General features: G+C 35.6%; 1 protein-coding gene across 6 annotated transcripts in view; it reads left to right on the top strand.

The window, feature by feature from the left end:
* The window catches only part of LOC131067961 (2-oxoglutarate and iron-dependent oxygenase domain-containing protein CP2), a 104,005-nt gene that overhangs the window by 8,732 nt on the left and 67,373 nt on the right, over window positions 1-27,900 (top strand). For all 6 annotated transcript variants that reach the window (XM_058003134.1, XM_058003132.2, XM_058003133.2 and 3 more), the window contains one exon: window positions 13,697-13,744. In XM_058003134.1, the coding sequence (XP_057859117.1) occupies window positions 13,697-13,744 (48 nt within the window). The remainder of the gene's footprint in view (window positions 1-13,696; window positions 13,745-27,900) is intronic.

Here is a 27,900-nt window from a genome sequence, read left to right as displayed (position 1 = left end):
AATGCAAGCGGAGATGCCCAAGGATACACCGCAAGCAAGATAACAAATCATGTCGGCCAAACTAAAGCAAATACCTTGAAACACAATTACTAGAACCAATGATCAACAAACATATCTTTTAGCATCATGCGGAGCATGCAAGGACATTCCTTGAACATCCAACAACATCCCCAAATACTTCTTTCCCATTGTCACGTCAAAAACATACTGGCACAACACAACTAATATAGAACACTTCATTCCGGAAGGCTAGGAGAAACTAGTCATGAACAAAGCATCATTATCAACTCTTGTAGACAACATCAGCACGTGAAACTTGAACTGAGGCACAACACAAACAATATAGACATGTCCTCCAAGCCGCAACACTTGAAACACCAATGTACAGAAATGCGGAGCATTTTCTAGACTAATTTTGACAGACAACCAGGCTGTCAGCAAACTCTGATTACCAACCACATCAGCTGCAACACTAGGACCTGCAAAGATAGGAGTGCAATGTCCATAGAGCATACACATTATGTCCAAATCCGCAAGACCAAATCATCAAATGCGGAGGAATGCAAAGCATTCTTCCAACTTGTCTTCAGCATACATTCTTGCAACAACATACTCCATCAAACTTCCAAGGATTAGAATGTCTGGGAAACATCATTTTCTCACTTAAGAATAAACAAGAAATATAACCACCATTTTGTAGCATCATAAACATCTTCATTCTAGTGCCATGCTAGTAATCCTCATCTCAATAAGATACCATCATCATGTTTCAATACATCATAGAGTAGACATTAGTTGCCAAACTGAGTGTGGACATCAGACACCAAGGAGGTGGACATCCACAATTAAGCAATTGCAACCATCAACCATCTATACTCTATATCAGTGACGACAACTTCCAACAATCTCCCTATACACAAGTAATCATCATACTAGACATATGATCGATGGCAACATTCAACTTCATCCTCACTTCTTCCACAATTGCAACAATCTCTATCCAACCAATCACCATATCATCAATGAGAACACAACAACTGTCAATAATCAAAGACAACATATATTGTCAGACATCAGGTTGACATCAATGACAACACATATTGCCAACACACCTTATTAGGGTAAAAAAGTCAAATGAGGCCATGCAAATGTTTCTTTCTAGCAACTTAACTAATTCAGTGTGTTTCTTAGCATTAATGCCTTACAATAATGCACCCCAAGAACGGAGTTTACCACAATTCTTCTTATGGATCCTCAACATAACACACAATCCTCTATGTCTTGTTTATAGCATTTAGTCTTTCCTTGAAAAGAAGTAGAAAACAAAACATTCACTATAAGAAAATTGCATAGATGAACTCAAGAACCATTAATCTTTTCATTCATGAAAAATTGAGTGTACATTTTGGAGACAATTGCAGTAAACACACGCCATTCATATATTTCAAACCAAACTTAAACTCACTATATAGAAATTTTTATCTATTATCGATGGGAGCTTAAAATTTGTGGAGACTACACATACAACCATGTTGAAAATAGGAGATGTGGAAATTGATGAAAAAGCTCCCCTGGAACAAGGCAAATTCAAAATCTCAGGAAAGTTCTTCTTGGATTAAATTTTCTCTCTATTAATATTCTCTCTTCAGGGGTTTCTTGCCAAATGGCAGCCAGGTCAATGCATGCTGAGGTAGTGGAGCATCTTTTTACATGTAGCCGTCGCATGGGGGGATGATGGGCATTTATGGTAGCGTGAGCAGGTTTGCATGGAGGAATCTTTATTGCACAATGGGCGATCTTTTGCATGAGGGTGCATTCATTGCATAGTGGGCACTTTTTGAATGCAATGGTTAATTAATGCTTTATGGTTGCCATTTTTGGCAGGATTGTAATTAATTGTATATTGGAATAATGGGCATTTAATGAATATTCCCACTTTGTTGCATCATGCGTGGGAATCTTTTAGGGCAAACCCTAGTTAAGGTTTTGCATGTAATCATGGCTTGAAGCCTATATAAGGGGGTGACCCCCTTCATTTGTAAGGGGAGATTGATTCGGAAATTGTTGTGATAAGTTGTGAAGTAGCAAACTTAATACATTGTTCAATTTGATGGTGTATTCTTGTTCTGTTTTATGACTTGCATGGTCTCACTCTCTTCACTTAGAATAGATTTGCTTTCAAGTTGTTAGATGAATGGGATTTGATGAGATTGTTTATAGTGCAAACCCTTGCTCATGCCTTTTGTTAGTAGCTGATTGTTACTAACTCTGCAAGGTTAGTTTGAGCCTTTTGTATGTGTGAACTTAACTTCAATCATTGGGTGGATATTGTTATATGATGGTGTCCATTGGTGGTGTGAAAAATTATTGCACAACCTTGGAAGATTGCACTGCCTTTGTGTAGTTGTCTTCTAGTGGCGAAGCAAAGTGTGGTTTGGTTTCACTTGAGCAATCCCTGTCTCCTTGTTCTTAGATTTGGATTAGATTAGAATAGTGTTTCTAAACCCTTTCCCGTTTACTTTTTGTATATTTTAAACTCGAGAAGTCCCAAAAAAGAGTCATTCAAAGCTAAATCATTCACTAGTAAATTCCTTGAAAGTTGCGAAATTGTTTAAACTTCTTTGAGTGTATGTAAGGCCCCTTGGATTACCAATATATCACATTAGCCAACTGAGTCACGTCTGTCGCATATAGGAACCTTGGAGTCAATTGTTTGATCTTCCTGCAATCTTAGCACATAATCGCACATTGATCAAGAGAGAGTGAAGTGACCGTTAGGCAACTTTATTCTGTGTTCGATGCTGTCATAAAAAAACATGTCAACACTACCTTCTCATTAATGAAATTGTGAGTTCCCGTTGAGTCTATCAACACTACTATTCTCTTTTTTCACGAAACCCACTATGTTGAGAGTTTGTAGGGTGGGTGCTAATTCGCAAAATTGCATGACAAAAGATGGTAGGGTATCTCTTGATTCATCATTTGACTCATTGATGATCTTTTAACATTTCTTCTTGACTAGGCTCTTCAATGTGGAACAACTTTTTGTTAACACATTTATGCCCTTGACTATATTTGCTATCATAATTAAAATATAATTTTTTCTTCAATTTTTAAAGAGTCAATCTAGTAGACTAAGCAAATGGTTTTGCTAGGATGTTTCTCCCTCCCTCTCATGTTATTACACCCTTGCCTTTTGGGAGGTAAAAACCTTTCTTTTGCCCTATGTGCCATGATAAAATAATTAGAGATAGTAAGATAATAAAATATGCATAATTAATGTTGGATGCGATCCTTAAGTCCACGAAGGAACAAGTCATTTAACTTCACCTCTGTAATCATTGCCACTTGCAAGGACAAATTTGGAATCATTGAATTTTTTTTTTTTTACTCAGATAATTCTCTGATACACTATTATTATTGTGCAACTACAACTTCTCTATAAAAGCTGAACAACTTACACTAAGAGCTCTGGTTCCACATATAGGGAAGCCATTGTCACCTTTTGCCCACTTGGAGTTTAATGTACATAAAAAAAAATCTCCATTTGATTTATCCAATTAAGTGGATCCTTTCCATAGAACTTACACAGGTCCACCTTTGGTAGCAGGTTCTTATTATAGTAATATTGTAATATTTAGCATGTAATGGTCATCTAGTTAGCTTTAGGAAGTTTCTTTTTTGTCTTTCGTCTTCTAGTTAAATTTAGGAAGTTTTCTTTTTGTCTTTCATTCATGATTGTTTCTTTAATAGAACATCACTTGTACTCTTTATTGAGGAGTTTTCATCTCCTTTGTAAATAATGAATTATTATTTCATGATATCAGAGCTCAAGAGAATTTTGCCAAAATTTTTTTATATAAAAATTTGTGGTTTTTACCTAGAAATTTTGAGGTTGGAAGTTTTATGCTTGATTTAAAAAAAAAATTCGAGGGTTTTTGTTTTTCGGCAGATTTTTTTAATAAAAAAATTTGTGTGGGTATGCAGATCGTGGTTTGCCTTGATTTTGGTCGATTTTTTTAATAAAAATCGTGGGTTGCGGGTTGATCTGTTTGAATCGCATGGGCATTGTTTTGACTGATTTTTCAAAAAAATCAGTTTTTTGATCAATTTTTTAATACAATCGGGGGTACTTGTGTTTTTTTTTAACTGATTTTGACCAAAAATTAGAAGTTTGTTCATTTTCTAAGCAACGCTTAGGGATTTGTGCCAGTAGGGTTTGAATCTTTTTCCACAAAATTGTGATGCTCTTTTTGACAATTTTTGGATAAAATCGTGGTTTCTTGCAACTTGTTTTGGGTCGCACCTAGGGTTTCTAGGGAAAATGGTGTTCGTCTGCAAATGTTTTTGATGTTTTTTTACAAAATCGTGGATGTTGCTGTTTTTCGTAAGTAGTGGAGGGTTTTTGACTTGGTTTTTCTTTTGAAAATTTTTGGCAAAATTATGGATTTTCAGAATATTTGCATAATTTAAAAAATAATAAATCACAGGTTTCAGTTTTTTGCCTATTTTTAATGATAAAAAATCAAAGTCTGTTGGTGGAGCTGATTTTTATTCCATTTTCCGTGCCTCTAGATAGCAGGAGGGATAGCTTTGTTACCCAATATCATGTTGGAAGGATTGTGATAAACTTGGTCATGTATAGAAGTTCTACAAAAAGTGGTTGGCTGATCAGGAGGAGGGTCTCAGCTGGAGGCTCATGTCGCAGAGTGTTCCTGAAGAGAAGTTAGCCTTTATGTCAAGTCTTCAGTAGGGTAGTTAGTAGAATGACCATTAAGGGAGGGTGTTATAGTAATATTGTAATATTTAGCGTGTAATGGTCATCTAGTTACCTTTAGAAAGTTTCCCTTTTGTCTTTTGTCTTCTAGCTAGTTTTAGGAAGTTTCCTTTTTGTCTTTTATTCATGATTGCGTCTTTTATAGAAACATTGCTTGTACTCTCTATTTAAGGAGTTTTCATTTCCTTTGTAAATAATGAATTATCATTTCAGTTTTGAGAGCCAGAGTGAGTGCTAGCATGTGGATCAAGATTCACTGTTTGGATGATCCACCTTAGTTAAAGGAAACATGGGGTTTTGAGACTGATTGCTTCCTAATATAATCTTCAATTTGAGAATTTAGTTTTCATGTTAGTGATGCAAGAGCTTTCAGGTCCATAGGTAAATTTGCATCACCAAAAATGATTTGTAGGTTATCTTTTTAATTTTCTACTTCATTTTTGGTGTGTTTGTTGTTTCTATTCTTATCAACTTGGTTCTAAAAGGATGTTACATGAAAGTTTCTATGTTTTAAATGGGCTTTATTCTTGTAGCTATGCTACAGTCCATCTTTTGGTTGCTTCAGATTTTTCTTCTGGTTGTCATGGAATGGTTTCTGATGTTTATAAGATTGTTTGTGATGTTTAGAAGTTGCTATGGAAAAGGCAACAGAACTGTGTATATACAACTATAGGTGGACTGTGTATACAGCTATAGGAGGACTATGTGATTTCCAATATAGGGACTCTCTATTTCTGTTGCAGGACCTGTGTATTGCTGCTATAGGGTTTTGAATTTTCCTATTAGAGGACCTATATATTTCTACTACATGGACCGTGTACCTTTTGCTGTAGCTGTTGTAGGACCTGTGTATTGCTACTATAGGGGTTGTGTATTTTGCTACATGTATTTTGTTGGTATAGGACTTGTGTTATCGGCCTTAGGAAAACTATATATTTTTCTGTTACATAACCTGTGCATGTTGCTACAAGAGGATTGCTTGTGCTGTTTTCTTTTTTAAATGTTCATGCCTAGGTGACAAGCTACAATTGGAACTATAAAGGCTACTATAGATATTAACATTGAAGGTACATATGATGTTGTTTAGATGAGAGGATTATCGTTGCTTTATGAAATGTAATTGATATAAAATATATATTAAAAACTGCTAGCTGTCTATCTCTTTAACGAAAGGTATTTTTTTTCCTTTTACTAATCTTGATGGCCTCATTAGACTTTATTGCTTTCAATAATAAAGTCTACGAGTAAATGATTTTACTATATTTATGGAGGATTTTTTTGAGGCTAATGATTTTGGAGGTCATGATTTATTTCCTTCTATTTGGGCTGCTGACTTTTCACATTCTTTTGTGGTGATTAATTTCCTGCATGCATGAGACTTTTATACTTTGATGTAGACATTGGCTGGGGTTTATCATTGGTTGAACCCATGGCCGATCAAGATGGGGAGGTTGTTGCTCTTCAAGATTTTATGACTTTTCAGATTCTTGTTGTTGGTGACAAGAATTGGGCAGTTTTCTTGGCTAAACAACAATAATTATTTATATGGCTTATTGTTCTGAAGGAACTGGACTCTCCATTGGTAGATTTGTGAGAGGGGAGAAAAGAAGAGAAGGGGGGAAGATTAACTCTTTCTGGAAGAGAAAAATGCAATTTTGTTGAGCAGCGTTAGAAGAGTGCAAACCCTTAAATGTGAAGAGGGAATTGTATTTGTGAAAATGTGTGTGTTAAAAGCTTTGTAGTGGGAGAATGAGGTAAGCTACAGGTTGTATAGACTGCTTTTTATAGCATAATGGAGTTTTGGTAAGCATGTTGTAGTGCATGCTTTTTGTAGCATAATGGAGTTTTGGTAAGCATGTTGTAGTGCATGCAATAAATTAATAAAATCTTTTTGTTTTGCATTTAAATGCTCCCATTGTGCATGGATGTATGTGTGTCATTGTGTTGGCTGTCCTTAAGTGGATTCCTGATTCCTAACTGCATCAGTTAGCTATTTCTCCTCACATGTTAGACAATTCTCCTTTCATTTCTAACATTTCAGACTACATATTTTGCATGCCTTCTTCCAATTGGTGCACTTTGTCATCTAATGAATATGACACTAGATCTGATGTCCCACCTGATCCTAACATTGAATCTATGCCCTCTTTGTTGGGAGATTTTCTTGATATGTAGGAATTATTGCCTTGGCTTCTAGTTTGTGGTCTCATCATGATGTTGCTAAAATACTTTTGATAATAACTTCTTCAAAACAAATCAAAATAATATGAAATTTTTACTACAACTTACCTAGGCTCAGATGTCATTTGGCTGAAAAACTCCAAGAATTCATTGATCTGTAGCCTTGAGAGCAAATTTGGTGAAACCCTAATTTTGCAACAACTCCAAAATTATTTCAAATAATCTCAAATTTGGACTATAACAAGCTTCATTATGTTTTTTATCAACACACCAAATCGCAAAAAAAAAAATCACCAAATTGAAAGAGATATGTAACTCACAATTTGACCTTCTAAATGAATGGGAAGCTTCCATTGTCACATCCTTTGAGGAAGTTATTCACTTGGAAGAACAGTTGAAGAATCTGCCAGAAATTCCAATAACCGAGATAGAAGGCATGACGACTAGATTCATTGAATATTCTAGGAAAGAGAAGGAGAAAGGGAACAAAGTAATTCATTGAATATGTCGGGTAAGAGAAGGAGAAAGGGAAAAAAGTAATTCATTGAATATGCCAAGAAAGAGAAGGAGAAAGGGAACAAAGTTCTAGATGACAGTTTGTTATGATCCTATGTGGCAGATTATTTTCCTATTGGAGGATGCTTCCTCGATTTTGTGCTAACTCATGTCATTTTCTTGTTGGTTGATATCATGATAATGCTTATCTTGATTAGGGTTTTATTTGGGGTTTAGGTGGCAAAATCTTGGCCCTTGATCTTCATTTGATCTTGACCCTTCATTGTATTTGGGAGTGCTATATAAACCCCAGTCATTTCATTTGTAATTATTAGACATTAGACAAGAAGAGACATTAGACAATAGAAATCAGCTGTAATAGATATAGGAGTTCAAGGGAGATAAGAGTAGGACTCGAAGAATTGTTGTTACTTTGCTATTGGGTTAATAAAACATTGAAGTTATGGTGTTTCTATTCAATCCTTGAAGCTTCTTACATGGTTTTTCATCCTCTCAAGTCAATCTTTGATATTGATTTAAGTATTTAGATTGAATGATGGAATGTTGCATATGATTTATTGTGAAGCTCATAATCCATACCACTAGCCTCTTGCTGATTGTAAGCGCGCCTTGTGTGATCAACTAGAAATATTGAAATTACTTAAGTTCAATTGTTGCTTAATCATGGATATGCATTCAATTGATGGTGTCTATGCTTAGTAGCGATTTGAATCTTCAAAGTCCTTAGAAGATTGCACTAGTTTTAGTGGAGTTGTTCTTGTATGGCAATACTAAGACTAGTAGAGTTTCACTTGAATTGTCCTTCATCCATCCATTCCTAGGAATAGCTTAGTATCTCTCAACCTTCATCTTTTGCAATTTTTTTTGATAAACATCTAGTAGTAGTAGGAAAGAGCCTCATTGAATATCATTCGAGGAAACCATTCTTAGAGAGATTGAGCATCATATTCTAAGAAGTTACGTAAGGCCCCTTGGAGGAACAACAATTGCAACAACCAATTGAGCTTAATTTTGAATAGATGTTGTGATGTATTCACACATCGCCCCATTGCAAATGGGGACCCCCACTTTTTTCGCTTTCTAGGGTAGTGTTAGAGTCTTTTGCTATTAACCTTTGCATTGGAGGGGTATAGTTGGTGAAGAAGCCAGGAGTCAGGTGGATAGCCCTTGTTGTGAGGGGTGAAATGAAGTGGTCAATGAATGAAGGAGCCCTTTATATCAAGCCTAGTCGACATTGCAGTGTTTCCTTCATCATCCACATGATTTGAGTGTACGTCATTAAGAGGTGAGATCTGGGAGCAAAATTTGACTAAGTATGCTAAAAATACCTTTGCTCCAGTCTAGGAGTGAATTTTGCTTCCATTGCTCCTCTTTAGGAGCGAGATCCCTCTCCAGGCTTTCCAAATCACCTAAAGTTGCCTCTAATCATCATGTGACACCTTAGTTTGAGCGAAGGATTCAATCCTTGATCAGGAACATTGAATGAGGTTAAGTGTGGAGGTCGTTTCCATTGCTCCTCATTAGGAGTGATTTTCACTTCCATTGCTCCCCTCTTTTGGAGTGAATTTTACTTCTTTTGCTCATGGATAGGAGCAAATTCTCTCTAAGGCTTTCCTTAAGGCTAATTTGACACATTTACACACTAGGAAGGCAAAATCACAAGGTCTAAAGTTGATGCAAAGGCAAGGAATTGATAAAACCTAGCTAAGAAGTGAGTTTGGGACCTACTTCCTTTGCTCTCTGATAGGAGCGAAAAACACTTCCATTGCTCCTTGTTGGGAGCGAAATTTGCTTCCTTTGCGTGAGTTTGAGAGCAAAATTGCTGATTTGATGCCTTCACTTGCATAGATTGCAAAACACCCTAGCTTGAGTCGATGAAGGGCAAAATTTGATTAAGTGTGTGATCATTTCCTTTGCTCTTCTTTTGGAGCGAAAAACACTTCCTTTGCTCCTCATTAGGAGCAGAAATGGCTTCCTTTGCTTGAGATTGGGAGCAAAATTGATGGATTGACTCCTTCAAGTGCAAAAATGGTGAAGTACTCAAATATGAATTGATGAAAGACAAGTTTGAAACCATTTCCTTTGCTCCCTGAGAGGAGCGAAATTTACTCCCTTTGCTCCTTCTCAGGAGCCAAATTTGCTTCCTTTGCTCTTGGTTGAGAGTGAAATTGATTCTAGAGCCTCCTTTGGGGTCAATTTGACATGTTTCCACGTATGGATGGCTAAAAGACTAAAGGTTTGAGTCAGTGAAATGAAGGAAAGTGAATAATATTGAACTAAGTGTCCAACTTGCAAGTACTTCCTTTGCCCCTTGATTGGAGCTAAAAACACTTCCATTGCTCCTCATTGGGAGCGACTTTCACTTCTATTGTTCCAATCTTAGAGCAAAATCACCTCCAAGACATTTGGTGGAAGAAATTTGACAAAGCTTGTTGCATATGAAGAGATAAATTGATGAAGGGAGAGCAAGAATTTGGTTAAGTGTCACAAAATTTCCATTGCTCCTTGTGAGGAGCGAATTCTTGTTCCTTTGCTCCTCATTGAGAGCGAAATGCTCTTCCTTTGCTCATGAATAGGAGCGAAGTTGATTCCAAGGCTCTCCTTAAGGTTATTTTGAGCTATTTTCACCCATCGATGACTAGAACCTAGAATTTGAATTGATGGAATGGAGAGAGAGGTTGAAATTTTGGCTAAGTATCATAAAATTTCCATTGTTCCTTACTAGGAGCGAATTCTACTTCCATCGCCCTTCTTTGAGAACGAAAATCATCCCAAGGCAATTTTGATGACAATGCATTTCATATAGGAGAGATGATGATTTGAGGTATAAGAGGGCAAGATTGGTGAAATTTAGCCGAAAGAAATGAGTTTCTTACCATTTCCATTGCTTATTATTTGAAGCGAAATCACTTGCCTTTGCTCCTTCATGAGAGCGAACTTGCTCTTAAGGCCTCAAATGAAGGTAATTTGATGCATTTGAGTGGATGGAATGGAGGGCAAATAGAGGAAATCAAGCTAAGTGTCTAAGTTGTAATGACTTCCATTGTTCATCATTTGAAGCGAATGTCACTTCCTTTGCATTCATGTTGGAGCGATTTCCATTGCTCCCTTCTAGGAGTGAAAGTTACTTCCATTGCTCCCCTGCAAGAGCAAACTCCCTCCATTTGCACTCAAAAAGTCCGAAATTCTTGTTTTAGTGTGATAGGGAGTGTATTGATTCAGTTAATTTTGTTATTTCATCAATATGATTCAAAATGTCTTCTTTTCCAGGTTTGATTGAAGAATCAAAGTCGAGAGTGAGGAAGCACATCCAAGACTACACCAAGATGGAACACAACACAAGGCAAGCATGACATTCAAAAGAAGAAGGATTTCACTGGCAAGCGCAGTGATACCAAGAAAGGTGACTACACAAGAAGGATTCACTTACACAAGGACATGATCCACAACACTAATAGCATGAAGGAAATCACAAAGAAAGAGTTTTAAAAGAGCGAAGAAGCGGTTATGACAAGGCAATATCAATATTCAAAACTAAGAGGGAGTCACATCTATACCTTGCACCTCCATGATTGAGACATTCAAGAGGATAGTTTCAAAAGAGTTAATCAAAGTTAGAATATCATCATCATCATCGCTGCTGAAGGTAGATAATGTTGAGTATCAAGAAATGTTATTCAATGCTCATTCATGATGATCTACCAAGTCTACAAGTGCAAGATGAGGTGTCATCGTAGTCACCACTCACCAATCAGAGGGGTTCCACATCAGCAGGTCCGGATTCAATTAACCAAGCTCTACTTATGGTGGCACAAACTTTGAGGCACCTACCTTTGTTTTCTATTGGTTCACATTCAGTATTGAACCTGAATGTAATTATTTCATTGGCCAGACTAAGGTTTGTTGTAACAAACTCTAATTAGGGTTTTCATTGTAAAATCTCGGCCATTGATCTCAAATCAATCCAGGCCATTCATTATAATGAGCTCTCTATATAAAGCTCAAGCTCTTCATTTGTAAAGGTTAATAGAGAAGAATAGAAGTAATAGAATAGAGGAATAGTGAATAGTGAATAGTGAATAGTAGATAGCAATTAGAGTAGAAGTTAGATTAGGAGAAGGCAAAGATTGTTGCCAAAACCTTGTTGTAAAGGACAATTGATTTCATTGAAGTTATGGTGAATTTGATTTGTTACTTCAACAAGTTGCATGGTCTCTACTTCTCAAATCATTTACTTTCATGTTGATTAGATTGAATGGAGAAATTTGTTGAATGCATTTGCGTGGAATCCATTTAGTCCATACCACTAGCCTCTTGTTGATTGTAAGAGTGCCTTGCGTGGTCAATTGGAATGATATGAGCTTAACTTCAAATTGTTATACATCCATTGTTTATGCATTAACTTGAATGGTAATCAATGTTTGATGGTAATAATTTGAATATCTTTGAATTAACCCTTAGAAGATAGCACTGAGGTTGTGTTAAATTGTTCAGTTTGATGGTGAGACCTCGCCCAGTAGGATTCCATCGAATCATTCACTCTTCTTTTGCATTCTTAGGATTAGAATAGACTCCCTGAACCCCATGCCTTTTGCTCTTTCTTTATTTCCCAAGCGAGTAGATAGAATCCAAGTTCCAGCGATTCATGCATTCAACAATTCGATTTTAGTCCCCCTTGTGATTCCAACATAATCACATCAAACCAATGAGCTTATCCACACGTCGTGACTCGACATACAAGAACCTTGGAGTTGTCTCAAATGATCCTTATGTGAATCTTCAACATTTGAGAGGCTTTGTTCAAGAGAGGATAAGATACAATGGGGTATTTTATTCTGTGTTAGACTATGCATAAAAAACACATCAACACTTGCTTTTTCGAATGCCAAGATCATGTTCCCACCACTTGTAATGAAATAAGTTACATAAGAGAAGAATATAATAGGAGATATGTTGCCACATTGAGGGGACAAATTTTCAAAAGTCTTTAATAAGAACATAATTAACGGTATGATGATCAATTACTACTCACTACCTCTTATATAGGCATCATTAGGTAATATTACTACCCTAATCCCAATGAGGCCAATTTAGCGTACTCTAATTGTACTAATGGAATTTTAAATAACTCAATTAAGGATTATGCTAGCCACAAGTTAGCCACTGGCATCCCAATGCAATCAATGGGTTAAGGTCGTAGCAAATTGATATACAAATGTTGAGTAGGAATTGCATTTTATTCAACTTCCTTTCCTATCTAAGCTCCTTAAGACTTGTATATGTATACCATTTGGCAAAGATAATGTGACTATAAGGTCATCAAATGCAATCCTATGTCACTAAGTGGCTAAGTAGATGAAGCTCCTTTCTATTCCAAGGCATATAAGTACTCAAAGAAATTGAAAAAACCTACTAATTTATCCTCATCTAGAGACTTATGATATGTTTTTGAAATTGGTTGAGAGATTTATGATATTAAACTTATTAGATTTCCAGAGTCCATGATAGATTGTATGAGAAATTTTCTGGATTCAGCTGTGTAAAAGATTTATGATAGATTCAGTTTACTAACTTGTGGTCCATGAATAAATCGTTTGTTTCCAAACTAACATATTTAGTCTTCATTCTAAAGAAAATATAGACAAAATACCTTGCTCATAATATAAGAAGTCATAATCATCAATCCTCTGATATGCTAGACGCTATAAGAAAAAATCTCTTGGGTCAACATCTAAGAAACAAAGCTTGGAAATTTAATTGACTTGATCTATTGCAAACAAACTTTGATTTATTGAAAGCACAAATCACGTAATCAATATTATTTAAACATGACAATAAACCACAAGAATGAAGGCTTTATTTCAGGATGTGAAATAAGTGCTTGATGTGAAATCCAGTTCAAAGCTAAGAAGGTACGATGGATTGTCTTTTTTTAGTGAATGTATTATGAATATGTTTTTGCCAAATATTGTCATTAAACTTCGTTTTGGTCGACAAGGAACTGAAGTAAAGCATTTGCTATAGTTTTGTTCAAAGTGACAAAGATACCTATAGAATTTTAATTTCTCATCTTTTAAGTGAATTTAGTATGAATATATTTTTGCCAAGTAGCATCATTAATCTTCTGTTTGCTTATCAGGGCACTGGAGGAGACTTTTACTATATTTTTTATTGGGATTCATGAAGATACCTAGAGTTTTAATTTATCTCTCTTACTTGCAGGCACAGAGGCATAAAGAGTATAGGGAGAGAATTTTCAATGAGTATCAGGTGAATAGCATCTCATCTTTTTTCTTCTTCCTTTTGGATTCTTAGACCATGTTTATCATTCCAATATTAGAATCTTTATATGTTTCATCTTTAAAATTTTTGTTTATACTTGCTATAGCCATATGCTTAATTATTGTGTAACTCTCTAACTAAGTTACTGGTTTGCTCCCTTCGACTAGCCGGTTCAGGTCTGATTCAACTTGAATCCAGATTTGGATTCTATTTGTCATGGGGTGCAAACTTGGTTCGAGAAATTGTCTGTGGGTTCAGTCCCGGATGGATTTCTGAGGAATTTCAATTTTTTCTCTGCTTCCGCAATGAATCTGCCTTTTCCTCTGTAAAATGCTTTACTTGTATTTTGTGCAATGGCATTTCAACTACTCCTAGATTCAATGCTTGCCATTTTGGGAAGAATGGGTTTGGATATTCTTTGGTCTATCACCTCTAAGTCGCATCGTTCTTCAGAATTGAGATCAACCCGTCTCCTCTTTGGTCGAGTGAGCGCAGATGGATAAAAAGTTTGTGAATAAATTAAATAATTTATTGATCTTACGATTATTAATAAAAAATTAACAATTATATATGATAATTAATTTTTAAAATTAATAATATATATTAATATTTATTATTTAAAATTAATAATATATATTAATATTAATTTTTTATAATTTATAATTTTATTATATTATAATATTATATACTAATTTTATTAATATTATATCATATATTAACTTTATTATTAGCAACTTTCTTGTACAATTTTATTGTGATATTATATATATTAATATTTATTTTTTATTAATATTACTTTTTTTAATAATTTATTAATTTTATTATATATTAAATTTATTAATATTATATATTAACTTTATTATTTATTTATTTATTTTTAGACTACAGGAATCAGGTAGCCCCCTATAAATTGTAGTGCGACAACTAAACTTTTTAACGTGATTGGTGATGTTGGCATGACATGCCCTCTTGTACCACGTGGGCTATAGGGGGAGATTGGACCTTGTGACCTCGCGCCTACCACATGAAGCTCTTGCCAAACGAGCTAGGCCCTAGCCCCAACTTTATTATTTATTAATATTAACTTTTATAATTTTATTGTGATATATATGTGTATACAATATATATATATATATATATATATATATATATATATATATATATATATATATGTATGTATGTATATCTGTATGTATGTATGTATATATGTATGTGTATACAATCTACATGTATGTATGTATGTATGTATATCTGTATGTATGTATGTATATATGTATGTGTATACAATATATATATATATATATATATATATATATATATATATTAATGTTTATTGTTCATTAATATTACATTTTATAATTTTATTAATCTTATATTATATATTAACTTGGTTTATAAATATTATTATAAATTGAAAATTTATATATTTAATATTAGGTCTAATATTCTTGATTTCAGTGTGTAAATATATGTATGTTTATGATTTTTTATATGTTTTTGTATCAACAAATCCATAATGAACCCAAACCCCCAAAAATTTGTGACTGAACCTGCGAATCGAACCTTCAAACTCGAACTTGAACCCAAACTGGTAACTTAGCTCTTTAATTGCAGTTTACCCTATTTAGTTTAAAATTTGATGTAGTTGCAGTCGTTTGTGTTAATGAATGGGCATCGTAACCTTTAAGCCTTGTCATGATTTGGCTAGGGAGTTTTGAAAAGTAATGCAATCAAAATTTAAATGAGTCACTATTGAAGTCTATGAATGAAAGCTTGAACATTACATAAATCATTTAGATTACGTGAATTGTTACTCTGCTATATGGAATTTTATGACTAATGACCGTCCATAGAACTCATAAAGTTTTATCTATTTCAAAATAGAATAGAAGTGTTTGTCTAAACTTCAGAATGAGTTTGGATTAGAACCAAACAATTTAATAATATGAAGATTGTTCATTGCTGTGAATATCTAGTGTTTTGGTGTTTTCTGGAGAAATGCAGGACAGGAACTTTGCATAGTTATAGTTGTTTTGTTTTGGTGGGATATACAAGATTAGTCAAATTGCATGCAAAAGACTAGATCACGTGTTTTGCAATAGTCCACACTATTTATCCTCTTTGGAAGGATTAAATTTTTCCATCATATAATAGAATTCTATGTTTGCTGGGGTTACACCTTTTAGCTGATGACATATTTTTATTTTATAAGAATACTAATGTAGTTTTTGTTTAATTCATGAAATTATAACCATAAATCTATTATCTAACAACATTTGTTTACCAGAGAACATGATTCTGACTCTCTTCAATTTGATGAGGGATTGTGTACATAGTGTGATATGAAATGTTGATGTTAAAAGATCTCACAGTTCCAGAAGCATTCATGTTCACTATTATGGACTATGGAAATATTATGTCTCTGACTAGAGAACATCCTTAGGAAGATCTCAAACTAATTATTTTATACCGTTAAACTTCATGGTGGATGATACTAAATCAATACCAGATTAGCAGTGAGTTCGTAATTTGGCAAAATTAAGCTCTCTGAATTAAAACTAATATGCAAAACAATAGCCTCTATTGATAAAAGTTGTCATTGGTATTACTCTTAAAGGAATATTGTTATATTTAGCTCGTATATGGTCATTTTAGTAGTTTAGGTTGTTTTTAGTAATTTTCTTTTATTTCTTGTTCTCAATCGTTTCTATTTTAGAAACATTGTGTGTAATCTCTATTTTAGGAGTCATCTGCTCCTTTGTAATTAATCGATTACCATTTCATGGTATCAGAGCAAAGGAATTTTTTATCAATAAAATTTGTGGTTTGTTTACTTGAAATATTTTTCAGAAGTTTTAAAATGTAATTTATTAAAAATCATGGGATTTATATTTGCTCAAAATCATGGTTTATTCTTTTTGAGAAAAATCGCAAGGTGTGTGAAATTTGAGCACGGGTGTTTATCAGCAGAGCTGTGCAGATTTTTTCCTTTCAAATTTGTGTTTTTCCTTTAGATAAAAATTGCGACCCTCTTTCTGAAGCACCGTCTTCTGCATAAACAAAGGAAAATCGCAGATTTTTGTCATTTAAAAAATCACGTGACGAAGGTTTTGTGTTTTGCACAAGAAGGGTTTCTTTTCCCATTCACCAAAAAGAGTTTTATGAGTTTTTTCACGCAATTTATCTATACAAAATTGCTGTGTTATAATTTTATTTTTGCCTGATTTCCCTTGCACAAGAAGGGTTTCTTTTCCCATGCACCAAAAAGAGTTTTATGAGTTTTTTCACGCAATTTATCTATACAAAATTGCTTTGTTATAATTTTATTTTTGCCTGATTTCCCTAAAATGGTGAGTAATGCCTAGTGTAGGCTGCGTTTTTTACAATTTTTATGGAAAAATCATGAGTTTGCTCTTTAGTTGTGTGACTAGGGTTTTCAAACTCTAGCCAAGTTTTTTTTACGATTTTTTTAAAATCGTTGGTCCTTCCACCTAGGGTTTCAGACCTTGGTCTTCTTTTTTTGGCAGAAATTTTCGTTGGCTTTTTGATAAATTGTGGGTATTGTTTGCTGGTTGAGTTTTAAAAAATTGTTCTTTTTCCAAAGCTGCAAGTTCACCTCATTTTCTGTGACCTCAGACAGCAGGAGGGATGACATCATTGCCCAACATTATGTTGGAAGGCAGCCAGAGGTTCAACGATAAGAATTATAATGCCTGGAAACAGCGCATGCTCACCATTTTCGAGTACCAGTGCCTTGACCAGATTGTCTTTGGTACATAAACACGGCCCCCTACTACAGACAAAGACTAGGACAAGTTTGATGAGCATAATTGTGAAGTGGTTATGCTGCTCAAGTTATCTGTCACCAATGAGATGCTTCTAGAAGTGCTGTCTACCAAGACCTTTGTAGAAATTCAGACTCAATTGAAGGATTTGCATGAGATGTTTGACAAATGCAGAGCATTCTTCCTTAAAAATATGTTGTTCTCCATTATGATGGATGATAAGATGTCTTTGCAATATCATTTAATGAAGATCAAAGACATTCACGATCAACTGGAAGCCATTGGTCGCAAGATGGAAGAAGAGGATATGGTTCTTATCACACTAAAAAGCTTACCATGATCTTATGAGCACTTCATCGAAACTCTCAACATTACCTCCACTAATGTTGACTTTAAGTTCGATGATCTGTGCAAAAAGCTCTTGTCGCAAGACGGGTGGAAGAAGCAGTTTGGGAGCAATAGTGAGACATCCAGTGTGGAATAGGCTTTTATTGCCAAAGACAAAGGCAAAGGCAAGTCCTCTCAGCATAAAGGACAAGGAAAATCTGAGGATAGTTCCAAGAATCTGAAGAATATCACATGTCATTATTGTGGTAAGCTTGGTCATATGAAGAAACACTGTAGAAAGCGGTTGGTTGATAAGAAATCCAACTAGGGAGGGTCTCAACAAAAGGCCCATGTTGCAAAGCATTCCGAGCAAAAGGAGACTGCCTTCTATGCATTTATGGCCAAACGACAAGCAGATCATGTCAAGTCTCCTGTTTGGTATATTGATTTTGGAGCCTCTGGCCATTTTACACACAGGAGAGATTGGTTCACGGAGTATAAGGCTTGCTCAGATTCAGTGATCTTCAGTGGTAGTGAAGAGTATACAATTGGCGGCAAAGGAAATGTTCAGATTACATTCGGTGTGAGAAATTTGATTTTTCTCAATGTATACTATGTTTCGGGCATTGAGCTCAATTTTCTCTTCATGAGTCAGATTATGTGACATTTTTTGAAGTTGGAAGTCGCCTTCAATGCACTTAAGTGTCGTATTGTTGACAAGGAGTCCAAGAAAATGATTGTAGTTAGCCTCAAAGATCATGGCTTGTATAGGCTGGTTGATACTGGAGACTCTCAAGAGCATGCAATGACCACAAAGAGTTCATCCATCAGTTTTTTAACTTTTTTTTTGGCATCAACGTGATGGGAATCTCAACCTATCATACCTCTCTTGGTTGGCTCAAGAGAATTTGGTAGAAGGCTTACCTAAGATTTAGCAGCAGACACATGGTGTGTGTAGAGCTTGCCAAGCAGGGAAGCAACATTGAACTCCATTTTTAGATGGACAAGCTTGGAGAGCATCCAAGGTCCTTCAGCTGGTTCATGTGGATGTTTGTGGACCAATGAATATTGCATTGTTCACTGGTGCCATGTATTTTGTATTTTCTCTTGTTTGTTGATGATTTTAGTAGGAAAGTGTGGGTGTTTTTCCTCAAGGCAAAATTAGATGTGTTTAATGAATTCTAGAAGTTTAAAGCATTAGTTGAAAAAGAGCTAGGATGTCTAATCATCACTCTTAGGTCAAGTAATGGGGGTGAATTCTTTTCAAACGAATTTGTCAATTTCCGTGCTAAACAAAATATCAAGCATTAGCTTACCACATCCTATAACCCTCAGTAGAATGGTGTTGTTGAGCGGAGGAACCGTACTATTACGGAAATGGCCTGTTGTATGTTGGAGAACAAAAATGTTCCAAAGAAGTATTGGGTTGAAGCAGTGTACCTTCTTAACCGATTTTCCACAAAGGCCATCAAGAAGATGACCACAAAGGAAGCTTGGTTTGGGAAGAAACCAAAAATCAGCCATCTCAAGATTTTTGGTTTGGTTGCAAATGTTTGGATTCCAGATGCTAAGAGGACCAAATTGGATTCAAAGAGTTAAAAGTTGATGTTTACAAGCTACAGTGGCAATCGTAAGGTCCATTAGATGCTTGATGTGGACACTAATCGTCTCATATTCAACATAGGTGTTGTATTTGATGAAGTAGGTGGGCCCTTTCAACTTTCTTCTCCCATCAAGAGTTTTGAACATCAACCTTTGTAGACTAAAGGTTTGGGTGCTAGGCTTCCATTATCTCCACTTGAAGGGGGGGATTTTGACGATTCCGAACTTGTGGAATCTCCTAGGCACGAAGCTATACCAATAGATTTCCCTTAGGATAACTTGGATCAACATTTAGATAATTTCACCCAGGCAGCCCAAGTCATGATTATCGTCCTGATTTGGCAGATGATGCTTCTACCCTACGACCGAAGTGGTGGGAAAAGCTCATTGGTGATGTTTAGGATAGTGAGCTTGTTGAGGGTAGAACATCCAAAGATAAAAGTAAGCAATGTACTGTGAACTTTGCTCTTATGGCCAACATTCAGAATATTTACGAGCTCTAGGACTATTTAGAGGCGAAAGGTAAACCTGAATGGGAATAGGCTATAGAATTTGGACAACATAGTCTTTTGAAGAACAATACTTGGGTTCCGTCAGATCTTCCACCTGAGAAGAAACCAATTGGTTGCAAATGTGTGTACAAGGTCAAGTATAAAGCTGACAAAACACTTGATAAATACAAAGCTCGGTTGGTGGCTAAAGGATTCTCACAGGGAGAAGGCATTGACTATGAGGAGACCTTTGCTCTGACAACAAAGATGAGCACCATCCGGCTTGTTCTAGCCATTGTAGCTTAGTTTGGCTAGAAAGTCCATCAAATGGACGTGAAGAGTGCCTTCCTCAATGGAGATTTGGAGGAAGAGGTCTACATGATGCAACCTCAAGGTTGTAGGCAAAGAGCACTAGGTTTGTAGATTGGTGAAGGCTCTTATGGCCTAATGCAGCCCCCAAGGGCATGATACATAAAGATTGACAAGTATTTGAATACACATGGCTTTCAAAGGAGTTCTTCAAATCCCAATGTATATGTCAAGAGAACTGATAGCGACATCATTCTTCTTGTCATCTATGAGGATGATATCATTGTTACTGGTAGTGGGGCACATTTGCTTGAGCAAATCAAATTGAATTTGTGTTTGGCTTTTGATATGACAGATTTAGGCCTTCTGCATTATTGTCTAGGTGTAGAAGTTTGACAAACAGGTGGTAGTATTTTCATTTCTCAATCTAAATATGCTAGGAGTTTGCTAGACAAGTTCAAGATGACAGATTGTAAAATCTCATCTACACCTATGAAGAAAGGGCTGAAACTTTCAGCCAAATCAGATTCACCAGTGGTTAATGAGTCAACTTTTAGGCAACTAGTTGGCAACTTCATCTATCTTATAGCCACTAGACTTGATCTAAGATATGCTGTGAGTTACATCTCTCGTTTCATGACTACCCCTAAGGCTGAACATTGGGTTGCAGCGAAGTGAGTATTGAGATATGTGAAAGGGACACTTGACTTTGGTATTTTGTATAGAAGAAGCAAAGATCCTTGGTTGATTAGTTTCATAGAATCAGATTGGGCAAGTTCTGTTGATGACAAAAAGTCTACTTCTGGGTATGTTTCCAGTCTTGGTATGGGTGCAATCACATGGACCAATAAGAAGCAACAGATGGTAGCTCTTTCCTTGACAAAAGAAGAGTATTGGGGCATGTGAGGCAGTATGGCTTTGGAGGATACTTTCTAAAATGAAAATGTCTCAAGGAGTGTCTTCACCCTTGTTTTGTGACAACCAAGGGGTGCTAAAGCTTTCCAAAACTCTAGTCTTCCATGAGCATACGAAACATGTCGAACTTCATTGTCACTTCATACGACAACTTATTGAACATGGATTAGTAGTGCTGTAGTATGTTCCAACTGAGGATTAGATTGCAAACATTCTTACCAAGTCCCCAAGTCCTGACAAATTTGTGAAATTTAGAGGCAAACTTGGTGTAGCTTGTAGAATGACCATTAAGGGAGGGTATTCAAGTAATATTGTTATAATTAGCTCTTTAATGTTCATTTTAGTCATTTACTTTGTTTTTACTAACTTTTTTTTATTTCTTGTTCTTGATTGTTTGTATTTTAGAAACATAGCGTGTAATCTCTATTTAACGAGTCTTTCGCTCCTTTGTAATTAATCAATTATCATTTCAATTACAAGGTACTCTTTTCCTCGTGATCATTGATAAGTTCAAATTCTTATCTGTAGGAAACATTTCTTTGGTCAAAGCAGCCCATAAGTTTTTGTTTATTTTGTATAAATACAATGTACTTATATTATATTCCAATTCAAGGAAATTCTTGCCCTATAATATGCAGGATAAATTATCTATGGTTTTGGGACCTGTTGTCATTTTATGACACCCTTGGTCCATCAGTGAGAACTGATCAGAGATATGTTCCATGGACCAGCGCTGCCTAGTTGATCAAGGAGAAAAGCAGTGAAATCATAAGGTGTGAAGTGTTGCCTTGTTCGGAGGAAGTTCCTCCCTTGGCCCTCTCTTTCTCCTTTTCTCGGAACTTCGGAACCCCGAGGTTCCGAAGTTCTTTGCCCTTGTCTTCTTCCTTCTTCCTGCTCCGGAACTTCGGAACCCTGAGGTTTCGAAGTTCTTTGCCTTAGCCGCTTTCTTTCCTGCTCCAGAAGTCCAGAACCTCGAGGTTCCGAAGTCCGTCTCCTCTCCTTAGCCTTTTTCTCTTTTTCTCCGGAACTCCGGAACCCCGAGGTTCCGAAGTTCCTAGCCTTCCTTTCCTTCGCCTCTTCTCCTAAGCTTCTCCTTTGCCCAAAACTCCGAAATCTCGAGGTTCCGAAGTTCCCCTTCTCTCTCCTTTTCCTTTTCCTCTCTTTCCCGGAACCCCGAGGTTCCGAAGTTCCTTTGAGCAAGTTCTCTGGAACTCCAGAACCTCGAGGTTCCGAAGTTCCTTTTGAGCAGTTCTCCGGAACTCCGGAACCTCAAGGTTCCGAAGTTCCCTTCCTTGCCTTTCCCGAAACCTCGGAGCCCTGAGATTCCGACGTTCCCTCCTCCCCCTTCTTCCTTCTTCTCTCTAGAACTCTGGAACCCCGAGGTTTCGAAGTTCCTTCCCCTTTTGCTTTCTCTCTCTAAGTTCCTCCGGAACTCCGGAACCCCAAGGTTTTGAGGTTCTTCCCTTGTCTTCCTCACTTTGGGAGTCCGAGCTTCCGAAGTCTCCAGGCTTCCTTCCAACTTGCAACACTTCCGGATGGCGTGATCGACACTCAAGGCTTTTAATGCTCCGATAGTTTTGGGGACTTGTACACTTTCTTTTGTGGAGCCACAAGGGTGCATTTAATGTTTTTGGCAGGATTTCCATCAAGAGAGGTACAGGGCCATGCTTGGTGACTTGTGTCATGACTGCATACTCTAACTTTGGAAGGTCAGTCAATCCACCTTCTCAGGGTTTCCCTTTGTGGGTATGGCTAGGTTGCTTGCATGTACAAGCCAAGTGCATGCACTTCCTTGCACTTCTAGACTGACATGCAGGGGTCATGATCACCATTGTAACCCTTTTTTCTATATAATGGCTTTTAAGCCTCATTGTAAGGGGTTCTCTCCCTGCTGCCTGGAGTTTTCTTATGCTCTCCTCTTGTCTTGAAGACTTGTAATCTTTGCATTTCTGCAACTGTAAGATTGGCGTTTGGCCTTATGATTAATTGAACACTATTCTTGCCTTCTTTCAACCTATGTATGTTGTGTATGCTTTCTTACCTTCATCATAGGTGCATGTTGTGGCTCTTTCTCTTCATATATGCTGTGTTAACTGGTTTTCTGAGTGTGATTTGTTGGAGTCCTTCTCCCTCTTGGCATTCAGTGGATTCTAACCTTCATCTATGCATTGGGGTTACTCATATAACTGAAAGTTGTGCATCTTCAGGGTGTTTCAGTTAATTACTTGTGTCATTTAGGTAGGGAGAGGAACTATCTCTTCTTGGTGCATCACCTCCCTTGTTTCAAGCAATTTCTCTCTTTTCTTTTCCTCCGCAAGTTGTTAGGGTAGGCTCAAGAATTAGCTTTGAAGTGTTGAGTTGGTTCAACACCTGCACCTAGATAGAGAAGGAAGCCGGCCTTCTCCGGAGATTCAACCCCTTGCACAAGGTCCCACACTTCGGGGTTGTTTCCATGTTTCACAAGGTTGCTGAGTTGATAGCTCAGCAAGGGTGCAAGCTTTTGTGATAACAGGACAATAATAATAATACAGTTAAATTTTAATATAATATAATTAAACTTTACCATTTATAATTTAATATGATATCTAAACTTTTAATGCTTTTAAGATATAATATTTTAAATTCATTAATGATTTAATATAATAATACATCTTTATGAATTCAGATTCTATTTTTAGGCTATATATTTATGGTTTCAAAGTTGAACTAAGTTAATTATTTATTATTTTTAAGCTATATTTTTTGGAAAAAATTAAATTATATTAAAAAAAACAGCGTCTCCAAGTACCCCCATCTCCTATTTTTGAAAATTAACCATCCCTCGGTACCAGTCCTCGAAGTCTCCAAGTACTCCCGTTGCTTGGTAACCTTGATTAATATTAATTATAAACATAATATTTTCAAAATAAACACCACATGAAAACATGATATGCCCTCATCAAAATTATAAGTTTTAGATAGATTTATACCTATTTAATAAAAATAAAGATATTTAAAAAAAATAATATACCATTTTGTAATTACAATGTATAACAAACATTTTAAAAAAAATATTAATAAATATTAAGAATAATTAATTCAGTTGAAAAATATATTTATAAATTAAAATTTCTATTTATTTTCAATAATTTTTTTCAAATGGTGATAAGAAGTTTAAAATTAAAATTAAAAAATTAGATGTAAACAATCAAATTTTAAATAAAAAATTTGTATTAGGAAAAAAAAACAATGTAGATACAATTAATTTAAATGTCTTTATATGTAGTAAATATAATTTTAAATGTCCAAGGGGTTGAGTTTAACTGGTTAAAACACTGGGTTCTCACTGTGTTGACCCAAGTTCAATTCCCAATAGGGACATCTGAAGTGGAATTGTAAGCTGTGACTCTTGGCCTTCCATAGGATGGGGGAGGTCTTGGGGTCAATCTAGTCAAACATAATAATAATAATAATAATAATAATAATAATAATAATAATAATAATAATAATAATTCAAAGATATGTAATGGGGATAGGGCCCCCTACCATGTCCCCATTGGTTCATAGCTCTAGTCAAAAGCTATTCAGGCTTCGGCCAATTACTGATAAAAAAAAATAAATAAAAAAAATATAATTTTAAATAAAATAATAGGTAAATGAAATAACTCAATTTGATAACTCTCAACATTTCTTTAAATAGATGTATTTAAGATATCTATACTATTTATTTTGTTGACTAACACTGATAAGCCTAGATTAGTTAAATATGCAATGGAAATGGAATACTGTAAGTCGTATAAATTAGCCATGGATGAGGAGATGACCGCACTAAAGAAGAATGAGACATAAAACTTGGTTTTCCCAAAAGGATGAAAACTTGTTAGCTGCTAATGGGTGTTCAAAAGAAGTTTGGTTTTAATGGTAGTATTGAAAAGATTATTGCAAGGATGAGGGAATATATTTTTGTCAGATTTTCTCTTTTGTTGCAAAGTTAAAATCCATTAAATTGTTTTTAGCTTGTGCCACTACTTTTTATCTTGAGGTTGAATAGCTGGATGTTTACTTAAAGATAACTTTCTTGCATGATGATTTGGTGGAGGAGATGCATATGTCACAGCAAGAGAACTTCATTTTTAAGGGTAAGGAAAACTTGGTTTGTTGGTTGAAGAAATTCCTCCACGGTTTAAAACAATCCCCTAGAATGTGGTATAAAAATCTTGATCTGTATGTTTCGGGGTTGGTGTTTATTAGGGCTAAGTCAAATCATTGTGTTTTTAATAAATGAAGTGGTGATCATTTTATCATTATCACTTTGTATGTTTGTGATATGCTGTTATTTGATGATGGTGAGGAAACTATGTTCCACCAAGTTTTAGGGATGTGGGGACGTTGGGATGGGTGGACACGTTTGAAGAGCACATGAATATACTGAGAGGGGGGGAGGGGGTGAATCGGTATATTAACAACTTTTACCAATTTAAACTTTATCAATCACAACAACATAATCTACTACCTTTCAACCATCATACACATAAGAATACTATAACACAATATTTATGTGGAAACCCTAATGGGAAAATCCATGGCAAATAAATGCTTTTATATAACTTATTTTACAATTTTTTGTAGGCACCAACCTACTAGAGGCACCAACCCCTATTTGTAGAATTTGTGAGCATCAACCCATTGGAGATATCAATCCCCGCAATTTGTAGGTACCAACCTATCGGAAGCACCAACCCCCACTAGCACCAACTTAGTGAGAGACACCAATCTTTCCTATAGGAAGCGCCAACTTCCAAAATATGGTTTCACCTTCAATATGTTGCTTCTTCAATGGATGCTGGAGAATTCAATCTCTTCAACTCTTATACCTCCTTGTATTTTACTTCTTCAATGGATGATGATCTTCTCACAAATTTGCCTTTAAATAATTTATATATATATATATATATATATGGGCTGGTGTATATATGATTTTTCTCTATCATTCAACACTCACACTTCTCCTTTTAGATCTGCATGTGTTCCTTATCAATCCCCACAATTTGTAGGCACCAACCTACTGGAAGCACCAACCCCCACTAGCACCAACTTAGTGAGAGACACTAGTATCTCTTATAGGAAGTGCCAACTTCCAAAATATGGTTTCACCTTCGATATGTTGCTTCTTCAATGGATGCTGGAGAATTCAATCTCTTCAACTCTTATACCTTCCTTCTTGTATTTTACTCCTTCAATGGATGATGATCTTCTCACAAATTTGCCTTTAAATAACTTTTATATACTTTCCATATATATATATATATATACTTGCTGGTATATATACGATGTTTCTCTATCATTCAACACTCACACTTCTCCTTTTAGATCTGCATGTGTTGCTTATCAAATCTGCATGTATCTTTACACACATTCTGCATTTATTCCTCATGCATGGACTGCATATATTCTTCAATACAAATCTGAAGCACTCTTCATAATCATCTGTCCTATCTCTGCTCTGTGTCAGAAATATATCTTGTTCAATGCTTGCTCTCAACTCGGTGTGTATTTTATCTCCACACTTACAACAACCCACACTCTTTTTCACTTTCTTCTCAATCAATCACAAACTCTCTTTATACTTTAACAAGAGAGGTGACTCATTTTTAGAGACACATTCATAATGAATGAACATCTCCTTTCATAACAAATTCAGATCACACTTTTTACTTTTATCTCCACACTTACAACAACCCACACTCTTTTTCACTTTCTTCTCAATCAATCACAAACTCTCTTTATACTTTACCAAGAGAGGTGACTCATTTTTAGAGACACATTCATAATGAATGAACATCTCCTTTCATAACAAATGCAGATCACACTTTTTCTTGGAAAATTTAGTCGCCCATCTTAAATATTGAGTGAGATGTTTTTTGTCTTGTTAACAAGTGATCGCATCACCTTGTGTTTCTTATATATATAGCACTCCACATACTCACTCTCCTTTTTATATCTTCATTACTTCATATATTCCCACTTCACACCACACTTACCAACTCTCTCCCTAAGTTCTCTTTATGTCTTCTCAAGTAGGTCAGTTCACTTTGAAGACATGTCTTTTTACATTAAAAACTCATAACTCTTCATTCAAAAATAGATCACACCTCTTTGAATTAAATTCTATGTAGATCTCTTCAACTTTAACTACTGTTTTCAGTGTTTCATTTATATTTACTATCAGTTAATCACATCGCTGCTTTGTGAATAGACTCTCCTTAATTAATCATTGCTGTAACTGTAAATAACACCCCAATCTGCTGTAGCAAAATTCTGATTTTTGCTTCTGGATTGTCTTTGACCAGCGAATGAGGAAATTTGTTTTGATTGTTTTTTTTTTTTGGTTTTTTGATGATTTGCTTGTTTTTGCAAGAGTTTAATGAACACTAATCTAAAGAAATTGCTGATAAGAAAGCAAGTAAACATATAATGCAAGTAGAGGACAATATGGATGATTATTATTCAAATAAGTGGCTGATATACATACCCCAAACTGTATGCAAGAGTCTGATACAAGTCTGGGACAGCAAATACAACCTTTTCCAGCTTAATTCTCAGCTACACAAATCTGCTCTAAGTCTGATCTGAAGTTTCCTGCTGATGGAGAGTGTAGATCAGCTCCAAAACCAACAAGAAACCTCATGTGTCAGCTAGGGTTTGATACCCTTGTCCTCAATTTGGTACGGCCGGC

Source organism: Cryptomeria japonica, chromosome 6 (genome assembly GCF_030272615.1).
Source record: "Cryptomeria japonica chromosome 6, Sugi_1.0, whole genome shotgun sequence".
Classification (NCBI taxonomy): domain Eukaryota; kingdom Viridiplantae; phylum Streptophyta; class Pinopsida; order Cupressales; family Cupressaceae; genus Cryptomeria; species Cryptomeria japonica.
This window is presented reverse-complemented; position numbering and strand designations above follow the sequence as displayed.